Source organism: Polypterus senegalus, chromosome 12, assembly GCF_016835505.1.
Source record: "Polypterus senegalus isolate Bchr_013 chromosome 12, ASM1683550v1, whole genome shotgun sequence".
Lineage (NCBI taxonomy): Eukaryota > Metazoa > Chordata > Cladistia > Polypteriformes > Polypteridae > Polypterus > Polypterus senegalus.
The window spans coordinates 70,534,908-70,557,806 of NC_053165.1; the positions used below are offsets into that span (position 1 = coordinate 70,534,908).

At 38.3% G+C, this 22,899-nt stretch overlaps 1 protein-coding gene across 1 annotated transcript; it reads left to right on the forward strand.

Moving 5' to 3' along the window:
- Positions 1 to 3,662: 3,662 nt before the first annotated feature.
- rad9b (RAD9 checkpoint clamp component B) lies at positions 3,663 to 22,887 on the forward strand. Its single transcript, XM_039772160.1, has 11 exons — positions 3,663 to 3,696; positions 4,835 to 4,905; positions 5,841 to 5,990; positions 8,923 to 9,031; positions 9,296 to 9,395; positions 11,057 to 11,163; positions 15,030 to 15,136; positions 16,269 to 16,333; positions 16,902 to 17,030; positions 20,364 to 20,604; positions 22,653 to 22,887. Exons 1-11 carry the CDS (start codon positions 3,663 to 3,665, stop codon positions 22,806 to 22,808), a joined length of 1,269 nt encoding a protein of 422 aa, XP_039628094.1. The 3' UTR covers positions 22,809 to 22,887.
- Positions 22,888 to 22,899: the final 12 nt, after the last annotated feature.

Sequence of the window (22,899 nt, forward strand, 5' to 3'; positions counted from 1 at the left end):
CAATAAGTATCTTAGCAAACGTTGACGTAATTAAACAACTCCTTTAGCAAAAAGGTTTGCGGCTTTCTTAGTCTGAGGATATTAACTGGAAACAAGTTTACAGTACCGCAAGAAGGTCCTGCATTACCAATAAAAGTCAAGAAGTTTTTTTCAAAGCGATTCATCGAATTTACTTAGTAAATCAGGTGCTAGTACGCTTTAAAGGGTCTTGATTTAACCTGTGTATTTTATAACTGTGTTCGTTTATTTTTGGAAATTTTTACCTTGTATCTTTTTTTTAAGATGATTACTGGTGTTAATATTTACTTAAAGGATGAAGATGTTTTGTTTTTTTATGGTGGGAATGTGGAACATAAAAGGTGGCATATCCTAAGCCTGTTTATTATTTATGGTAGATAAATGAAAATGGTCCAAGATGATGCCTAACTACCTCACAATTTGAAATTGTATTTGCTCATTATATTCATAGAAGGAATAACAAACGCTAAGGCAAATTAAAAACTATTTACTATTATAAAGCCCCGATTCTCCGTTTTACTTCAATTTACTTTAACCTTTTAATAATATTTGTGTCTAACACAAAATACCCGTATATAAACATATGTAAAATATTTGTATGTTTTGTATTTCTCTTATTTTGATTCCATCCGATATTTTACACTGGATATTATATCTATAAAGATGTATTTAAAAAAAATACAGATAGAAAGTTGCCTGTGCAAAACGCAGTGGTTCATGGCGTGCCAGTCTGTTAATTCTAAAAAAATATTTTATGTTTCATTTGAAACACATTTCTAATATTTTCATAACACAATCAAACGTGGACACACACATAGATCCAAAGATCCACTTGCAACCCACAATAATTTACACAAGAAAAGGCCATCTGTGAACGGCATGCAGAGCACAGCTTCAAGTGGTGGTCCCAGGTTACAGGAGGTCACCAGAACTGCACACAACACTCCAGATGTGCTCTCACTAGCGCCTTATGCAGTCTAAGCGCAACGTCCCTGGATTTGTATTCAACAGTTTTTACAGTATAACGCAACACTTTATTAGCATTTTTTTATTCCTTTTTCACATTGCTTAGACGATGAAAATGTTGTGTTCACATACCACAGCTCCACGTTTAGTGTTTGGGCGTTTTGAAGGCTGTAGATTTATTATTGGATTGTTTAACAATCCGTACTTCCTCAGTATATCCGGTGCACCGTTCCAGCAGACCAGCGTTCACACGAACGTGCCAGTTTGCCCCACCACTCGTGCCAGATTTATTCCTCTCGTGAAGCAAGATTCCTAAGCGCTTAGGAGTTCCAAAGCAATAGTCCTATACACTTCCAATAATGTCCACTAGAGGGGGATATAACCATCAAGGCAGACCAGGGATTCCCAAACTCGGTGCTGGGGGCGCACTGTGGCTGCAGGTTTTTGTTCCAACCAGCTTCTGTTTTTAATTGGACTCCTGAGCTCATTAAGTGAACTGTTTCTGTGTTTTGGGAACGACATAAAAAATTATGAAACTAAGTTTGTTAAAAATATATATATATAAATATATATTCAGTGTTGTTTGTCTGGGTGTCTGCTTTGCTAGTTTTTGATTGTCATTATTAAGACACAATGAAGGTACCAAACTGCACAAAAAAGGGCAACATATAATACAATCAACAGAAGAGAGTTAAGCAATAAATCTATAGCAAAAATAGAAAGATTTCTAAATGTCTTATAAATGTAAAAATCATGTAGCAGTGCTTTTCTGAATGTACAATAAGAGAAGAGGAAAAAAAATGCCAACTAATTAAATGAGATGAGTGTTATCAGTTGTTGTCACTGATTATGAATCTGGCTGGAACAAAAACATGCAGCCACAGTGGGTCCCCAGGACCGAGTTTGGGAATCCCTGAAGCAGACAGACAGAGACAGGTTGGGTGTAGGCACTGATACAGCGTGTATCCGCACCCACCACACATCAAACCCAGCTAGTAATAATGGTTAGCATGAATTTTTTATAAAATAAAAAGATTACTCTCACAAAATGTTTTTCAATAATAACAATGGTTTCGTGGAGTAGAAGAAGAAAATCAAATGCTAAAAAACATTACGTCAATCCAAAGCAAACAAAGTCCCAAAACAGTAATCCAGAAAAGTAGTCAAATATTAGAACATTAGAACAATCTCGACAAGAACAGCCTAACGAAGCTCCCCAGTCCTGTCCACTTAATTCTTCTAAAATAACATCAAGTCAAGTGTTGAAGGTCCCTAAAGTCCTCCTGTCCACCACACTACCTGGTCACTTATTCCATCTGTCTGTGATTCTCTGACTGAAGAACAACCTCCTAATGTTTTTGTCCCTGTGTTCTTGATGAACTCATTTTAAATTTACTGTCTCAATCTGCTAGACTAATTCCCTTAATAATTTTACTTCAGTCAGGCCTCCTCTTAATCTTTTTTTTACTTAAACTGAAAACATAAAGCAAGAAGTTCAAAATTCCAAAACAGGAAAAGGGCACAAGCACAGCAAAAACGTAATTAGCTCACCAACTCAAAAGCACATTCAGAATGAACTGCCAGGAAAAACAACAACATCAACTTCTTCTTCTGGTTCTTCTTATTGTCCTGGTTCCTCTTCTACTTCTTATAATTCTTCTTCTTCTCCATCTTCTGTTTAAAGGCGGTTGTCAAACCAACTAAACGTGCATTACCGCCACCTAAGTGCTACAAACTGTGGAAGACCCTCCACATTCATGAGGTGGAAGGCAGTCCCTGGCAGTGATTGGCAGGTGACCCTGCCTTTTTGTGGGGACCATCCACAAAACACTTGGAAGATAACAAAGATAGTCTTGTATACATAGACAAAACCAAAAAAAAGAGTGATGCACATAAGCAACATAAATCAAAGGATCAAAAAATGATCAAAAGCGACATAGAATATTCATTTGAACTCCAGCCAGAGTACCGAGACCTCACAATACCCAACTGCTTCAGCTCCCTCTGGCAGCAGTGCAGCGTTTCTCTCACAGGTCCGCCGCTGCTAATCTTAAAAAAGTTTTTTTCCCTCACATTTACAGGCCGTGCAGGTGTCCCGAAGAAAATATGAACAAAAAACAAAAAAGGTTTTCAGGCACTTCTTACCTTACAGCTTATTGACAGAATGACACATTTGAGGTGGTCCCAGCCTTAACAGAATTATGACGTCCTCTGGATTCCAGTTATTTCGAAGCGACTGAGCGTCAAGCTTGTGAACGCGACTCGATGCCGATTGGCCAAAGCAGAGCCGATTTGGAACAACCTAACGGTGTCCTTTAAAATATGGAAGAAAGTGATAGATTGTGTGTCTCGTTTAAGGAGCAGAAATAACAAAATTAGAATTTATGATAATGAGCAACAGCGCGGAACCCGTAATAGTTGTTCCTTGTTGTTTTTTCTTCCACACAGAAGCGGCGTGTGCGCTCCCGCAGATGGGCGTGTCTCCCGCCAGCGTTTCCCGCCTAACGGCCTCGTGGTGGCAGGCGGCCCGCCATAAACGAACACGCGGAGTTCGGTCGTTTGCGCACTCTGTTGGCTTCGCTTACCTCCGTATCATCTGTCACAATTTCACGATATTCTCCGATTCCGCGTTTAAAAGATTTAACAAAAATTTGAAGATCACCATGGAGAAGCCCGCTATGAAGTGTGCAATAGTTGGAATTAATCTGAAAGGTGATCGCTTTCATTTTTTAGAAGGGTTGAACATACAGCAAAGTGTTTTCAGTCTCTATTAGGCCACTGATAATAATAAAAATGCAACTTTTATGTTTATTAAATTTTACTATACAGTATATTGTTCAAACTTGATACAATAATGTACAGTATTGCATGTTTTGTTGTGTTTACCTTTCCAGTTGTGGATTGCAAGTTCAAGATCAAGTGAAATTGTTACTTGCATATGTGACCGCTTATATACTCCATTATGGGAGCCTATTTAAACAAAAATACAAACAATTTGTATATATTATTGTTTTATTAAATATAATTTTGAGAAATTCTGTCAATGGCTTCCATTACAATGTCACTTTAGTTAAGCAGCTGACATTGGATTTAAATTCAAACCCAAAGAGTTTATCGCAGGAAAGACTGCGTGCATCCCAAACATCGGCCCACTCTACTGGAGGGCTGTTTTCAAATTTCATGTACTGTACTTATTTCGCTGACACCTTTATGCAAAGCAACATACACCATTTGAGATGCAATTGGGTACATTTCCTTTGCTTTTCAATGGAATTTGCTGTGCTGTGGAATTTGAAGTGACATCGTCTGGGTTGAATTATCAAGCCTAAACCAGGCATAGTGCACAAGGAGCAAAAAACAAAACAAAAAAAATAAACACTCTTATTCTTATCCTAGAGATGCTGTTAATAATATTATTAACAATCTGAAGTCTTTCCTGGAAGAACTGGATGCAAGGCAGAAAAACAGTCGATGCAGGGTCTACTGGTGCAAATTTCCACATTAACATAGGGGCCATTTTGCAATTGTCAGTTAACAAAATCAAATCTTATTGTGTTTAGACACACATTTTTTTATTTCCTTTTTTCATTTTAGAAGGATAGGTTCATGAGTGAAGTAAAATGTAAATTGTCTCTAACAATCACTCTCATGGAGTTTTAATACCTTCAGTGCTGTCCATTTTATTCTAAAATACATCAAGCACTAATAGCTTATGAACAAATATTAAAACAATATTTTCTTTGATTTCAGAAGTTTAGAGATACTGCTGTAGTACAACATACAATCTTGTCATCTTTTATTCTTATGTAGTACCACTGACTTCTGGCAATTCTGTGTTTTCTATTCATAGTATTTGGAAAGACCCTTCATGCTCTTGCAAAAATTGGTGAGGAATTCTGGATGGATCCTCTGGAGAAAGGGGTGAGCAGCACTTTCAATGCTACATTATTTAGAAGATTCTAAATGATAGGTTTAATATTAAATAAGATTCAAACTAAAAAGATTTCATTCAGTGCACACTACTGAAATGTTCTGCTGGAGGTGGAAGAATTCATTGAAGGGCTTTCATTATCATGCAAGCTTTCAGATTCTCATGTAGTTATAGAAAGTAACTTTAAAAGTGACAGAGCTTAAACTGATTTCAAATTAATTTATGATTAGGACTGTATTTGGCATCTGTGCCTATGGGCTTACAGTAAAAATATTGACATTTAAATTTAATATGTTTGGGGCCTGAGTTGCCTCGAAAGCTTGCATATTGTAATCTTTTTTAGTTAGCCAATAAAAGGTGTCATTTTGCTTGGCTTTTCTCTATATGTTATATCAGCAATTCTGATAAAATAAAATAAGAATGACATTATTTCTGTTATCTTATCTTACAATTAAAATATATATTACAGTATTAAAGCGTGCCTACATGCATGTGTCCATTGTCTGAATTGGCTTTACCCAGTATGGGTTCAAAAGGAAGGGGAACCTGAATGAGCAGCATCCACTGAAAGGCAGGATTCAATATGGAGTGAAACACCACTGCTCTGAGGCCACACTTATTTATTTAAACCTACTTATTTATGCTGTGCTGATGTCACGTCTCCAATGTAAAATGCAATTGTGAAATATTATAAAATAAGCTTAATCATACTGACTAAATACTTCTTCCACTTTTACCGTGACACATAATGTCATCTCAGCTATACTAAGGCCATACCACTAATTTTGCTATTCATCTGCAATAAATCATTCATATGCTATGACTCATTTAGTCTACATGACACAAATGTTGAGTGGCGACAGTTTTCTTTTAACTTCCTAGAGCTGTTTGGATCTCAAACTTAACTATGTTTTCTTGCTTGCAGATTGCAGTGAGATCAGTGAATTCCTCCAGATCAGCATATGGTTGCTTTATGTTCTCTTCGTCGTTCTTTCAAAAGTACATCAAGGACACCTGGAGTTCTCTTGATAAGGGAGATCGTGAGTCACCAGTCAAATGTAAATTATCAATGAAGGTAAAGAACAAAAATAGTGTCAAAAAATCAATACTTATGTAATGTACTGTTTGGAATAAACTTTACTTCATATCTACATATTAAAGTTAGATTATATATTTATGCATTTAGCCTTCTTACCAGACAACTGCGAATCTCTGACTCCAGACGTCACTCTTGCAGACCTTTCTGTCAGCCTTTTGGCTCCTACTCCATGTCTGTTTGAGCGTCTCTATCAATGGATTCATGTAAATCAAGCTTAAAGGCTCCCCTGCAGTTCAAACTACTTGACTGTAACATGTTAAAATGCACCTAACAGTACCTTTTACAATAAAACTACAATTTTTATAACATAGATTATCCAGCTATTATTAAAAGAAAAGACAGATATTGTATATACCATTTTCTAAGCAAGTTGAATTTTGAGCATTGTTGGGGGTTGGGCTAGATCTTCTCCCAGCAAGCACAGGGCATAAAGTAGGATTGGCCTTTCAACAGGGTGCTAGCTCATTGCAGGGGAATGCACTCGCATGCAAACTTGGGCCAATTTAGCCTCCACCTAACCTGCATGTCTTTAGACAGTGGAAAGAAACTGAAGCACCTGGAGAAAACCCATATAGACACAGGGAGGACATGCAACCTCTGACCAGGGAGCACATGGGGTGCAAACCCCTCACTTCTTTACTTTGAGGCAGCAGCACTACTACTGCGCCACCAAGGTATTATATATGTTACTGTTTCTATTGTATAGAAAATGCCTAGGCATATATAGAATGCCGAAAATTGGATGGCAAAGTATGATACTTGTTTACCTCAATAAGAAAGTCCTATATGGTACTTTATTTTGTATTTCCTTCTTTTTCATATATATATATATATATATATACGTATTTTCAATAAAAGACTTTTCATGACTCTCTTTTAATACTTTGCCTAGATAGCATTTGTGATTCTAAACATATGTAATATACATACAATGTGTGTGTGTATATATATATGTATATATATATATATATATATATATATACAGTACAGTGCATCACTTTTTCCACATTTTGTTATGTTACAGCCTTATTCCAAAATGGATTAAATTAATTTTTTTCCTCAGAATTCTACACACAACACCCCATAATGACATGAAAAAAGTTTACTTGAGATTTTTGCAAATTTATTAAAAATAAAAAAAAAACTGAGAAATCCCATGTACATAAGTATTCACAGCCTTTGCTCAATACTTTGTCAATGCACCTTTGGCAGCAATTACAGCCTCAAGTCTTTTTGAATATGATGCCACAAGCTTGGCACACCTATCCTTGGCCAGTTTTGCCCATTCCTCTTTGCAGCACCTCTCAAGCTCCATCAGGTTGGATGGGGAGCGTCGGTGCACAGCCATTTTCAAATCTCTCCAGAGATGTTCAATCAGATTCAAGTCTGGGCTCTGGCTGGGCCACTCAAGAACATTCACAGAGTTGTCCTGAAGCCACTCCTTTGATATCTTGGATGTGTGCTTAGGGTCGTTGTCCTGCTGAAAGATGAACCATCACCCCAGTCTGAGGTCAAGAGCGCCCTGGAGCAGGTTTTCATCCAGGATGTCTCTGTACATTGCTGCAGTCATCTTTCCCTTTATCCTGACTAGTCTCCCAGTCTCCCCACAGCATGATGCTGCCACCACCATGCTTCACTGTAGGGATGGTATTGGCCTGGTGATGAGAGGTGCCTCAATCTTTGTCTCATTAGACCAGAGAATATTGTTTCTCATGGTCTAAGAGTCCTTCAGGTTCCTTTTGCCAAATCCAGGTGGGCTGCCATGTGCCTTTTACTAAGAAGTGGCTTCCGTCTGGCCACTCTACCATACAGGCCTGATTGGTTGATTGCTGCAGAGATGATTGTCCTTCTGGAAGGTTCTCCTCTCTCCACAGAGGACCTCTGGAGCTCTGACAGAGTGACCATTAGGTTCTTGGTCACCTCCCTGACTAAGGCCCTTCTCCCCCGATCGCTCAGTTTAGATGGCCGGCCAGCTCTAGGAAGAGTCCTCGTGGTTTCGAACTTCTTCCACTTAATGGATGATGGAGGCCATTGTGCTCATTGAGACCTTCAAAGCAGCAGAAATGTTTCTGTAACCTTCCCCAGATTTGTGCCTTGAGTCAATCCTGTCTCAGAGGTCTACAAACAATTCCTTTGACTTCATGCTTGGTTTGTGCTCTTGACATGAACTGTCAACTGTGGGACCTTCTATAGACAGGTGTGTGCCTTTCCAAATCATGTCACATCAACTGAATTTACCACAGGTGGACTCCAATGAAGCTGCAGAAACATCTCAAGGATGAGCAGGGGAAACAGGATGCACCTGAGCTCAATTTGGAGCTTCATGGCAAAGGCTGTGAATACTTATGTACATTTTTTTAATTTTTAATAAATTTGCAAAAATCTCAAGTAAACATTTTTTCACGTTGTCATTGTTGTGTGCAGAATTCTAAGGAAAAAAAAAATTTAATCCATTTTGGAATAAGGCTGTAGCATAACAAAATGTGGGAAAAGTGATGTGCTGCAAATACTTTCCGGATGCACTGTATATATATGTATATATATATATATATATATATGTGTGTGTGTATATATATATATATATATATATATATATATATATATATATATATATATATATATATATATATATATATATATATATATATCAAAGCTACAAAAATGATCAATACAAGCATGGAAGCATGGTAAATATTCTCTTTATATTAAATTCATTATGTTAAACTGGAGTTAGCAAAGTCAATACAAACAGTGCACTTTCAGGGTTTGGAGCCACAGGATGCATATGGATGATTGAGTCTTTTATTATAAAACACACTATTTCAGTTCATGATTGAGGAGTATGAAAACTATAATTATATTCAATATATTTTGCCATGTTAATGTTGCTTTTCTTTTTTCTCTGCAGTCAGTCCTTCCTCTATTCAGATGCTTATCAAGTATTGAAAGGAATGTAGAAAAATGTAAAATATATATCCTCAGCAACTTCGTGGTTTTTCAGTTTTCCTGCAGACATGGTATAAATTGTGGTGGTACAATTTGGCATTATTTGTATAGATATATTTTTTTAAAGATTTAACATTTAACACTTTAATATTATTGATGCCTTGTTAGAGCAAGATATTTGTTCTTTGGAGATAAATAAGAAACAGGTCAGTTTCCGAATATGGACTGGCATAAACAGTAGAGGGCGACATACTCCAGGGAAATGTGTTTCTGCTTTACACTATCAGATATACAGTATGTGTATTTATCTATGTATCCACATTTATTTACTGTAGGTATTGTGAAAACACATAACCTAAGGTTTCAAGAGTGTGATTCTCTCCAAGCTGTATTTGCAAGGCATCTTTGTCCAAACGTGTTGAAGGCACATTCCAGGTAAGATTTCCATCTATATATTTTCTGAAATCAGTTACTCCATTTCACGGGTCATAGGGAGTCAAACCGTATTCTGACTGCATAAGGAAAAAACCAGGAGCCTATACAATCGGATAATCAAAGGTGGAAGGAATCGGTGTGTAGTGGAATTTTTTGCTGTCCTACATTTTGTTCAATTCTGAATTTTCTCTCACATTAAGAATTTTAATATATCTGTCTGGTAAATTGTATTTGCATATTATTCTTTTAGTTTAGCTTTTATGAAGTTGTAAATGTGTTTATGGTAGCACTCTGGACTTGTAGATGGTAGTTTTCTATGCAAGAATAATTTGGAAAGAATTTTATAAGTATTACAGAGTAACCTTAGTGAAACAACCACCTCAGAATGCATGTGTTATTAAATTATGGTGATATGTATACACAGTATATATATATATATATATATATAGTGTCACAACCGGATGGAGATGGTACCCAGCCGGGACGCCTGAGAAGACAGGAGGAGAACTGGTGCCTCCTCCAGACCTCGAGGGGGCAACCGCCCTGGGGGCCTCGGGTAAAGAGCTGGGAAGCTCGACCCTGTAGGAACCCAGGGTTATCGCCAGGGGGACCCCAATACCAGGAAGACCCTAGACCTCAGCACTTCCGCCACACCCTGAAGTGCTGGGGGGAAGAGAAAATGGGGATACCCGGAGTGCTTTCAAGGAGACAGCTGGCACTTCCGCCACACTGGGGCGTGTCGGTGGGAGATTGCTGGAAACACACCTGGAGCACATCCGGGTGCTTATTTAAAGGGGCCACTTCCCTCTTCGGGTGGAAGAGTTGTACAAGGTCTCTGGAGGAGGCAGGAGACAGCCTGAAGAAGAGAAGAGGAAGAGAGAAGGCATTGTGTTGTTGGACTGGACTGAGTGGTATTGGGGATTGGTGAGCACGGACTTGTATAAAGAACAATGAAAAATAAAAGTGTGTTGGGAGACTTGAGTGTGTCAGCCTGTCTGTGTCCGGGGCAACGTTCACAATATATACAGTATATATATATATATATATATATATCATTATTTGAGCATAAGTGTTTATGAATGATTCTACAGTATATTTTCCTGTTACTGCTTTGTATTCATTAATCTTTGTAATGGTCACAAGTATATATTCAGTGAAAAGCATTACATAAGAGTAATCTGAATAGACACTAAATAATTATGCTAATGACTGGTACGTGTGTTCAGCAGGCTTAAAAACCAATTCTATATTTAAGGACTGTACTTCACAATTTAATTACATATCTATCTTATGCAAATGTGTATTATTTTCTAGTATGTTATTTTTTCATTATTATTCTTATCTAAATTAGTTTTTTTTTTTTTTAACTATTTCTTTGACATCTTATAAAAATTTGAGATGCATCCTGCAAATGAGAATGTGCTCTAGAAATAAATGCTGCTGTTGGGCTCCGAGTCTGTGCAGGATTAGTTTCTCTCTTGTGGCCAGTACCAGGAAATGGGTCTGATGCTCTTAGATAAGCAGGTACCGGAAATGACTGAAATGATGATGAATGCTAGTCAGCAGTCACAATCCTTTACGTATTAATGTCAAAACTGTCAATTCATTATGAAGCAGTTTGTTGGCATTCGGCTAATGTCTGTTTTTTTGTCCCCAATCAGCATATTTGCTGCTGTAGTTATGCATTTTCCAATTTCTCAAGATGAAGTGACCTTAGCTGCAACTTCCCTGAATGTTAAATTCAGAAATTATAATGAGGAAGAAAATGGTAAGTCGTAAGAATTTAACAAGCACAATAATTAATATCAGCCTTGCACACAATGAACAAAAAACAGACTTTCGTTTACAATTCATGATACACAACCTTAGAGACATTTGTATTACTCAGATCAGTTTATTTTCTGAAATGAATACATGTCATACATAAGTTAAGTATAACCTAGAAAACCACTTGTATTTTCTTATATTTTATCATTTGGAAAGACCAATAACACAATACTTTATTGGTCATTGTATTATCAGTTTTGGGAATCAAATCTTCCTAGTTTAATATGGTTACACAGTTTGAATTGTGAGTAGATCTTCTTTGGCAAAATGCCATATTTTTATGGTGCATTTACTGAAGCAACATAATGAGCAGATTTTGTTTTTGAAAATGTCAGAAGCATCCAGTAATGATTTTGGTCTTTCACATGACATACAGAGGTTTTAAGGTATCGTCACTTTTAAAATTGCATCAATGTGCTTCCACCAAAAGAATAAAAGTGTCACTTAATTCAGCAATTAAAACAAAAAAAAAAATTAAATGTTAAGACTTCATACAAGTGAAACATCTCCCATTAATTTCTTTACTGCTTAAATAGTAAATTTAAAACAATAAAAAAGTAGGCAAGTATAACTAAAATATGCAGAACAGAATACAAACAATGAAAATAATGATGTGAAAAGTCAGACAAAAAAGGCAAATACAAACAAGTATCTGGCAGTAGTGGAGAATGTTCTGGAGAAATAATTTTATAGTTTAAATTAGCAGGTCTCAAACTAAGTCCAGGGAGCTACAAGTTTTATTCTAAGCAGTTTCACAATTACCTCCTGACTTTCTATTTATTTTTCTGGTCTTTTATTCTTATTCACTTATCTTCATTCAGAAGGACCCAGCAGTGCGGTTTTTACATGGATAAATATCTGTATTGTTGTTCTATCTTCAATTGCTCAACTCTCTGTTGTTTTCCTACTAGTTTACGTTTTCAGTGTAGTTTGCTTACTGAATGACAACTAAACAACACAAACTGTTGAAAGGCTGAAACTACGTCAGTGCCAGACCTACTAAAGCGTTCATTCGGAAATGTTGGAATAAATAACCAGAACACTTGGAATGAAAATCATGATGGTGAAGGAAACCTTACAAAGAATTGAAGATAAAACAAATTATTTCCATGCGACAAACACGAGCACCAAGTACATTCTAGTACAAACTTACCTTTGAAAAATCTAGATTGACCTCAAAATATAGAAACTGGGAAATAAATAATTAGGCTTAATTATGCTAGGAGCCACAAAGAAAACAGAAGGTGGTTGTGACAGAAACCTGCCACATTAGATCTGCAAGACTGGGCTTGGACATTGGGAGGTGCTATCCCTGGAACTGGATGTTACAATTTGTTCTTATTTTAAAAAACTATATCAAGATCATTGTACTTTTTTTCATTTTTGCAATGCGTTTTTCATTAGAAAAGATTTGGGTTTACTCTTAACCAGCCTAGGCCCAGATAACAGCTTTGTTTCACTTGCTTAAAGCTTCAAATTCAGAAACAGTTGTGTTGTAAGCTGTCATGGCTGTCAAATGTATAAAACTGTGTATGTGTATGGAAAGTGTGAAAAATAACCAGTTGAATACACTTAACAGCCTATATTCACAAATCAACAGGACATGTTTACATGACTCCAGGATTAGTGGCTGTGTGTTAGATTATGCATATGTAAGTATCTGTGGTGCTCATAACAGATATTGAAAAACAGTTTTTCCAGCTGCGTGACCTCGTTTCCAATGTTCTTGCAGTTTTCTCTTGATTCATTAATGCTTAAATATTGTTTCACTATAATAAAATCTAACCATATACAACGGGGGTCAAAAGTCTACACACCCTATTCAGATGCCACCTTTTGTTGATTTAGAAGCTGAAGTTAAGATAAATGTCAGCTAATTTTTTACATTTTTAATAAATATTGTTATTTATGAGACCGTAACTATGAAACAAAAAGAAAATTTGTAGAGTAAAATTAAGCCAAGCATTAGTTGTTCATAGAAGCCACAAAATCTGCAGTTTAAATATGGGCATGTAGAAAAAACAGCAATTGTTAACATGGTAGAACAGGTTCAAATAAAGTACATAGAAATGAAGTGTACTTTTAATACACCCATACTTCAACCTGACAAGAATTAAAAAAAAAAACAACAAAAAAAAAAGCTTGCGTTTACAGATTTACATTGAACTTGTGTGAACTTCTCCAGGCTGGTGGCCAGGCTGTCCTCCTGGCATTGTAAGCAGTCTTTGCTTCCATTTGGGAGACTGGCATCATCTTAACTGACTGGAAAATGGGACTTGTCGTCCCTATGTGGAAAGGGAAGGGTGATCGCCTGGATTGCAGCAACTATAAGGTACAGTCTGGTTTTACACCTAAGAAGTCGACCATCGACCATATCCTAGCACTGAGGGTTCTCAAGGCGTGCAAATGTGAATATCAGCAGTTTCTTTGCAGCCTTCGTTGATTTTCATAAAGTGTTCAACTCAGATGATCGAGCTGCCCTAGGGGACACCCTGAGTGTTTCTGGGATCCCCTCGAGGTTGCTGGATGTCATAGCCAGCCTGTACACTGGTACTGTGAGTGCTGTGCAGAGTGGAGGCAGGACCTCTGTGTTTTTCCCAGTTGATTCTGGGATGCGTCAGGGGAGTGTTCTGCTCCTACTCTGTTCAATGCTTGTATAGACTGGGTGTTGAGCAAGGTTATGGGGCATCTGTTGGTGAAGAAAGATGCATGGATCTCGACTTTGCTGGCGATGCAGTGATTTTCGCGGAGTCAATGGAAGCTCTGATGGGGGCTCTTGAAAGACTGAGCGAGGAATTTTAGCGTCTGGGCTTGCAAGGGTCCTGATAAAAACCAAAGAGCCAGGCCTTTAATGACCTCTTGGGCACGGCCATCAGTAGTGTGTCTATTTGCGGATAGAGTGTCGACCTCAACAAGAGGTTTACTTACCTCGGCAGTGACATTCGAGTCTCAGGTGACTTTTCCGGTGAAGCCAGTAGACGGATTGGGAGAGCATGGGGGGTCATGAGGTCGCTGGAAAGGGGTGTGTGGCACTCCCGATATCTCTGCAAAAGGACGAAGGTCCAAGTCTTTAGAGTCCTGGTGCTTCCTGTTTGCGAGACATGGACGCTATCCAGTGACCTGAGAGGAAGACTGGACTTCTTCGGTACTTTGTCTCTTTGGAGAATCCTTGGGTCCCGTTGGTTTGACTTTGTGTTGCTCACGGAGTCTCAAATGAGTCACATGACCTGCATTGTGAGGGAGCGTCAGTTACGGCACTACGGCCATGCGGCGCGATTACCTGAGAGTGATCCAGCTCGTAAGATCCTCATTGTTGGGGACCCAAGTGGCTGGAACAGGCCAAGGGGATGCCCACGTAACACCTGGCTGCGGCAGATAGAAGGTCATTTCCAGAGGGTGGGACTCGACCGCGTATCTGACTTGGGGGTTGCCAACCAGGATACCAAGCTGTTTTTAGTGTGACTTGACTTGTGTGAACTGTTAGTGTTCCTAACAATATAACCTCTCAGAGTTAAAGATGTGAAAATGTGCTAGCACGATCAAAGCAAAACAAAAGCACTTCCAAAATAAAGTTCATTGTCAACATTTAAGCAAAACAAAATTATTCAAAGGGATTTCAAACTTTAAAAGACTTAATGAACATCAAAGAACTACAAAAGGCCATTTAAGCTTATAATTATTTATAATATGAAAATTCGAAACAGATCTCAAAAACTTATGCTAAATAAACTAATGTGTGTTGATAGGTATTGAAATACCTCAGAATGACTTGCATTCTAATTAGATTGTGTACCATTACAAATACAGATTTATTCAAGATGATGCACACAGAGGTTTGCCTAAATCCTGAAGAATTTGACTACTTTCATGTTGAAGTAGACACGGAGATAACTTTCTGCCTGAAGGAACTCAGGGTAAGTTATGTTGTAAGTGGGTGAAGACCCCAGCTATCATGATCAATGACATTTGCTGAAGCCACGTTACAGTGGTTTACAAGGTGACCAGCCTATTTATTTCATTTTTAGGTCGACAATAATCTGTAATCTTCAAGACTGTTTAGGCTTTACAACAACAAGAAATAGTCATATATCGCTAATCTAATATTTTTAACCTTTCAGATGTTTCATTATTATATATACAGGTATTTTATCACTGCAATTAATGAATCAAAAGACGGGTGAGCAAGTGAAGATAAATAATATTCAAAATGAGAATATAATTTATTTCTATAGTACATTTTCATATGGAAATGTATCTTAAAATGCTTTACAAATGACATGACACATTACAATTTTATAGTTGTAAAAGTTGTCTCCAGAATGGATGTGAAATTTCCAAGTTTTGTTTAAAAATTCACATATGAAGTGACCCTTTCCTGAAAGGAAAATAAAAGCTAGCATGAGATGACTCTGCCCAGCAGGATGGCATTCAGCAGGTCAAGGTGACAGACAGACCACCTCCTTTGAATGAGAGGCGTCCTCATCTGTGTTAATGCCTAAGGTCTCAAAACTGCAATGGGCAGGTGTAGCCTCCAACAAACAGGTAATATTTTAAGCTGAAAGGTACACAATTGACCACCCAGCAATGGCTATGGAAATCTGGCTGGGAGGGCTCAGGACCTCCAAAGTGTTAGAAGGCAAATGGCCCTAAGTAGAAAGGGACTGTAGTGCACAGAGACTGAGGAGGTGAGGAGCTGCTTCAGCGACTTGGCCCTTTAAATTTAGCGTATCCAGCTGTCTCTGGACTGAAGCCACACTTGGTGGTGATTTCTAAAGTGTCTGACTTGTCAGAAAATGTCACTTACTAAGACACTCGTTTGAACACATCAGCTGTGAAGGAGTTTAACACTGTCTAGTCAGGGCACTCGAAATCTTAACTAAACTCAAGAGCTCCAGGCCCAAATTCCTCCTCTCCTTACATATGGTCCTTAATTTTGATATTAAACAAGATCTTCAAACACCCACCCCTTTACCTCATGGCCTTTGCTTGACAAATGAAATCATGTTGCCTGTTCTTTTCTAATCCCCCTTTATTTGCCATTTCTAGGGATTACTCATCTTTGCAGAGTCCACCAACCTTGCAGTTTCCGTACACTTTGGAGAAGCCGGAAGGTACTCCATTTTTTATTTTTATATAGTGCCTTTTGCGAGTCTTTTTATCTATTGTAATATGTAAACATTAAAGTAAGTCAATATAACGTACAGAAAGCGTTGTAAATCCACAGATACAGGATATCATTGCAACTAAGTTCTTATATTCGGTTTATTTATTGTTTTGTTTAATTCTTGGATTCAAAATGTACACTAGATGCAATCTAAAACTGAACAAAGGATTTCTGGTATTTTAGGATTGTGGATTTCAGTACTTCAGTGCACGTTTATGCAATACAGGGACTTATACTTTTCTGGATTTAACTTTAAAAGAGAGCAATTTGCGTGAGAATGACAGACCATGGGATGTGAACTGAGCACTGAACGAAATATCATGAGTTAGAATAATTTAGGAACAAAAAAAAACACTTACAAAACATTCTTTTCTTAAATTGAGATAAAATGATCCTAAAAAGGGTGCCATTTTGCAAAGAATAATGCAAAGGCCGAAATTCTTTTTGACCTGATAACAATACTGCTCTTCTTTATGCACTGGTGTATAACCTGCTCTGTATGTCATTTGTCACAGGCCAGTGTCCTTCAGTGCAGATGGGATGGTCCTAGACGTGAACTTTGTTCTGGCTACGCTTGCCGATTCAGAGAGTCAGCTCTCACCACCAATACCAAGCTTTGCATCACCAGCTAGAAAAATACAAAAGTAAACAAATTACTTTTGATGTCTACCTAGAAGCATTTATATTTGTTAATGAGCAAGGAATTTTATTTTTAGTTATTGTTTTAACAGAGGCAATTTACAATAACCTAAAAAGGTCACTGCAATTAAAATAACTGATTTAAGAAATAGTGGATTCACAATACAGAGGTGAATATGATTTACAACATGTAGATAAATGTGGGTGAAAAGAGGAGTGCAGAATTGTCTCAATTTGTTGTGGTAGAGTGAACATTTACACAGGGGATCTGTCATAGAGTCTCCGCTTTTAGGAATTCATACAAAAGATATATATATATAACCAGTTATTTTTGGATCCCCAGAATTCAGTAGAATTCCTAGAAAAGAATCAGGACAAAATTACAGGTCCACTACTGCAAATTAATTATTCATGTAAATACAATTTGTGGGATATGAAGCTAGAAATGTAATATCGAGAGAGAGAGGTTTGGCAGGCCTTGAGAGTTCTTAAGCATTGTAAACTAAAGTGATTTAAAAGGTCATCAGGATTTTGATATATATATATATACCGTACTGTATATGAGATACTTCTAAGTGGAACCCTTTTAAAATCCCTCTTTGAGGTCAGGTTCCGTACATGTACGTCTTTAAAAACATTCCATAGTCTGAATAAGAATGCACATAAACATGATAACCGTCTGACATGACATCAACGTGAGTTATGACTGTGACACCCTGCATATCGAGACTCACAATATACTTGCAATTTGGGTGCTTTTCTAGAAGACGCCCTGCTAATTTCCGCCTGACACCGCATCGTGGTATTGTCATGAATTATGAATTGCACTTTTTCAATACAGGGTGGTCCAGATCTAATTATGTAGATCCAGATCGTCTGGATGACTTTGATTTATGCGGGGACGATTCCAATTTGGCGCAAAGACGATTCTTCTTGTCGTCAGTTCGCATACTTCTCGATGGTCCGGGATTTTTCGGGTGATTTTCTAAGTAATAAACTTAAGTTATAGCGTAATGAAAATTGCATAATTAGATCTGGACCACACTATAGATTATTTTGTTATATTTTGATAAAGTCCGTGTGTCACGTTGCAAAAATGTAGCTGAATACTGTAATGTATGTTTATTTTGTTAAATTCACGCGCAAGTTTATACAGTCCACACATACCGGTAACAGCGTTAGACGTAGCCGACCTAGCGTGGGATTGGCCAGCCCTAGGCCCGACCCCGCACGCCCCTAAAGCTGCCTCTGCTTCCTATATAGCATCATTTGACACAACACCTTAAGCAAGGGTAGGTATACTTTGGAGATTTACGTTTATTTATTAATGTGATCTTGAAGATTTTGAATAATCAAAGAAATGCCTGAAAAGGATATCACGGTGTCCCTTTGTAATGTCAGGGCATCTTTGCAAACTCATACTGAAACATACAACGTGTGCGTAACTCAGGGAGCCAGTGTGCATGTTCTTATCTGCTTTTACATAACAAATCTGAAGTCTTGTAGTATCATGGGTGGAAATGGAGACAAGGTAGATGGAGAACTGAGAGCAGCATGGTGGCGCTGCTGCCTCGCAGTTAGGAGACCTGGGTTCGCTTCCTGGGTCCTCCCTGCGTGGAATTTGCATGTTCTCCCCATGTCTGCGTGGGTTTCCTTCCACAGTCCAAAAACATGCAGGTTAGGTGCATTGGGGATCATACATTGTGCGTGCCCTGCGGTGGGCTGCCATCCTGCCCAGGATTTGTTCCTGCCTTGCGCCCTCTGCTGGCTGGGATTAGCTCCAGTGGATCCCTGTGACCCTGTGTTAAAATATAGCGCGTTGGAAAAAGACTGACTGCCTAAATGGAGAGCTGTTGGTTCCTTTGTCGTTTGCATCTTATTGCTAAAAAAAAGGGGTACTTAAAAACAATGAACAGGCTGTTTAAGGCTAAAATAAGCAATTAACGGTTCAAAATCTTAAAAAGCGAGGTAAATAAAAATGAACCAGAAAAATGTCACTTGAGCAGTAAGTACTTCATCAGCAATGAATGATTTCTCATGCAGCAATTGGGTTGGAACGAAAACCTAAAGCCACTATGACTCTGCAGGACTGACGTTGCTCAGCCCCAATTTAAAGGGTCTGAATATTAAATAAATTATTTAATAGCAAAATCTAGTCACTAATTAAAAAGTTAGAATGAAAACCTATAGCCACTGGGGCCCTCCATGATCGGAGTTGGACACCCCTGTCATCTTCCTTATCTAATACGCTACTGTGGCTGTCTGTTTGTCTGTCCAGGTTTTTAAATCACCTGTAGCTTGCAAACCGTTTGACCTGAAATTTGGTACACATATACTATGTGACGTCTACTATCTGCTTTTGGGGTGATGGTTGACCTCCAAGGTTATTCCTCTTTTTATTTTATTGTATTGTAGAATCAACTCCCGGCAGGACAGCATGGCGACCATGCAGCAAATGCGTACGGGCGCCATTCTCATCCCTACCACCTTCACCGTCACTTCCCCTATTTCTTCATATCTTAAATCATTCTTGAGGCAGACTGAACGCTTAAGTGAAAAATTAAAGAAAACGTACTAAGTAATCGCAACACAAACACTGACTTAATTTTAACACGAAAAGATGCTGACGAAAGAAGAGAAGAAGCGGACCGCTAGGGTGGACACAAGAAGAGCTGTCCAGTAAGGGACAAGTGCAACCACCTCTGAGCAAACGAATGCTAAATGTACAGGGAAAGAGGATGAAAACTAGGAATACTCAAGTCAAGTGTATTCACTGCACTGCGCTGTTACTGGTAGATTCTATAATAGACGACAGTCCTCTTACAAAAAAGAGGCTACCCTTCTTTATCCTGTCCTGGGTATGACGTTAATCCTCATCCAGCCCTGCATGTAGACCCTCCAACCAGCAGGGGAAAACTTGGGGGTTGGTGGAAGAATTGGCACTCCAGCCACCATTAAAAAAAACCTCACACTGTCCCACTCCATTGGAACTGGCGTGGTGCTGTGGTGTCACCCCTCGCATGGCTGCACTCGGGTCCTAATCTGGCATCCTGAGTTGGTTTGTCATGTGGTGGGTGCAGCAATGAGTCATATCAGCGCCCGCTCCTAACCTCTCTCTTCTTTATGCTGCTGGAACACAAAATGCAACATCCTGATGGTAGCAAATTTAAAATTAAGCTTAACTTCCACATCGTTGCATTATTTATTTATTTATTTTTTTCTGTAAGCGCAACCTTTCATATTTGCAGTGACATTACTATAATCAACAAATCTAATGTATGCTCTCAAAATTTTGAATGAACATTAAAATCACTTTATCTTTTTAAATTTTCTTTAAGGATTACTACAGCCAAGTATTCAGTGGTCGAGCTCTCTGCTGACCAGAAGGAATCGGTCAGTCATTTTCCCAAAATGGTGAAGGAGCATATAATGGAAACAGCAGCAAATGAATTGGTTCCATCAAGCCAGGGAAGCCCCCTTTTAAAAACAAACTCTTCAATGGAAAACAGAAAAGCCCCTGAGGGAAAATCCAAGGACACACACTCTGAAATTATCCACTCCAACCAAGCGAGCAACAAGGTAAAAATAAGGGTAATCAACAGGAGCATCTTCTTTATCATTCAACCCTGCTCATTAAAAAGTCAATCCTGCTTCTCCTTTTGCTCTTTGAACCATTTGTGTTGCTCCTTTTGATTTTTTTTTTTTAAAATGCAAAAAAAAAAAAAAAGTTTTAATCTCCCACCAGCATTGGTATTTCTTTATTCGCCGTTGCAATTTTTACATTTTTTTTTTATATTTTAATTTTATTGAATTTTAAAAAATCAGATAACACTCTATACACATAACTCGAGTTTTACAAAATGAAAAAGGTTTGAAACAAATCAATCCCCACCCCTGAGAAAGAGGGCCATGCCAGCAGTGTAAAACAAAAGAATAGAGTGAAAGAGGGGAGAGAATCCGCTTCCGCAGTGCTTATCCTATAATGTTATTGATCAGATCCTGCCAGGATTTGAAAAACTTCTGCACAGATCCTCTAAGTGAGAATTAGATTTTTTTTCCAGCTTCAAATAGTAAATAACATCAGTTAGCCAATGACTTAGAATAGGAGAGTTAGGATTCTTCAAATTGAGCTAGATACATTTGCGTGCCAATAGTGTTGTAAAGGCAATCACAGTTTGCTTGTCCTTCTCCACTTTAAGCCCCTCTGTAAGCCCACCAAACACAGCTGTTAATGGGTTAGGAGGTATTGTGACACCAAGGCTGTCTGAAAGGCACTTAAAGATAACAATAGTAATTTGGTGCAGGCCCAAAACATGTCACCCAGTGTGGCTGGAGCTCGACTGCAACATTCGCAGGTTGGCTCTTGCCCTGAAAACATTTTGGACAATTGTAAACAAGACAGAAAACTCAATAGATAATTTTAAGTCAAAGGATTCTATATTTTGCGCATATGGAGCTCAAGTGAATTCTGTGCATTGATTCTTTCCATTCCTTTTCTGTAGGTTTGTTTTTTAATGCAAAGAAAAGTTTAGAATGGTTTTAGTTTCCCTTCAGTATCAGTATTTTTCTTTTTTTATTAGCTGTTGTCATTTTTACATTTCTTTACTGATTGATGCCACAGAAAGATGACTGGAAGTATACAGCATGACATCACTTTTATGACAGCATTAGTGCCAGTACCGTTGACTTTCTGTGTAACCGAGATTTCTGATCGCAAAACTAGAATGTGAATAACGAGACTGAGGGTTTTCATTCCCTGATCTCAGAATTGAAACTTGGCTTTTAAAATTTTACTGCAGAGATCAAAGACACAGTTAATTGTAAACCCTTTCACAATTATCATTTAATATTTGTATTAGCCGCACTGAACGGAAACTAAGCAGAAGCAACTGACTAGAACAGAAGACTTTCCTGTAATGAGAAAAGTGTGTTACTGGCAGTAAATACAGTTTGTGACACCAGTTGTCTCCTGGTATCTCTCCAGACGTAAATAACCTGCCAAGACGCAGGATGAATTTAATGGAAGTGGTAAAAGAGCAGATCATAAAAGGGCTGCATTGATCGATCAATGAATCCCTACCTCTGCATCTCTACTGCTATCTCAAGCACCATTTCTGCCCGTTTCTTTCATAAGACACTAGCCCATGAACCTTGGGTGCAAATTCTCCACAAGAATCTTGGAACAAGGTTGCATTTGACACAAGAGGACCGGAGCTGGACACCCCTGCTGTGAACCCTCAAAACCAGAGCCTTCTTGCAGTTTTCTTTAGTCAACATTTCCTTGTTTCATTCCAACAGTTTTTTCAACTGCTCCCCCCCGTCACAGAGTACTCCTTTAGTTCTTGCATTAGTGGTCACTGTGACTCGATTATCCTACAGTATGTGACTCACAGTAGAAGACGACACGGGTCTGGAACATGGCTGGATGAATGGATTTTGCTCACGGCTCTAATTAGTGTCACTGCACCACAAGAAAAGCTGGTCCAAAAGCCTGGCCTGATGATGATGATTCATCCTGTTATCCAGCAGAACTAAATTCAACACAGGGATTATTCAGTAAAGACAGAAATACATTTCAAAGCGGGCAACATCATTTATAATATTTGTTTTTTTTTTTGTTTTTACAGATTTGCTCTCTGCTGTTTGGTGCAATGTCATCACAGCGGAATGGAGGAGACGTTGAGGAGATGACGAGCTTGGTTTGCTCCAGTGATAATGAAGATCAGGAGAAGGCCTTTTCAAACATTAACAGACAAGTTAGACCGTGCACACACACAACTTGAACAGAAGACTCTTTATTTAACCTGGTTTGTCATCACATCACCTGGGGGACTGACCACTATTCGGAATTCATTTCTAATTCCTGTCTTTACA

What these genes read in the sequence shown, in the direction of transcription:
- rad9b (XM_039772160.1), top strand. Translation starts at nt 3,663, where the DNA reads ATGAAGTGTGCAATAGTTGGAATTAATCTGAAAG. An exon ending in TGGATCCTCTGGAGAAAGGG is followed by an intron (nt 4,906 to 5,840) that starts GTGAGCAGCACT and finishes TCTTGCTTGCAG; the next exon opens with ATTGCAGTGAGATCAGTGAA. An exon ending in TTATAATGAGGAAGAAAATG is followed by an intron (nt 11,164 to 15,029) that starts GTAAGTCGTAAG and finishes TTACAAATACAG; the next exon opens with ATTTATTCAAGATGATGCAC.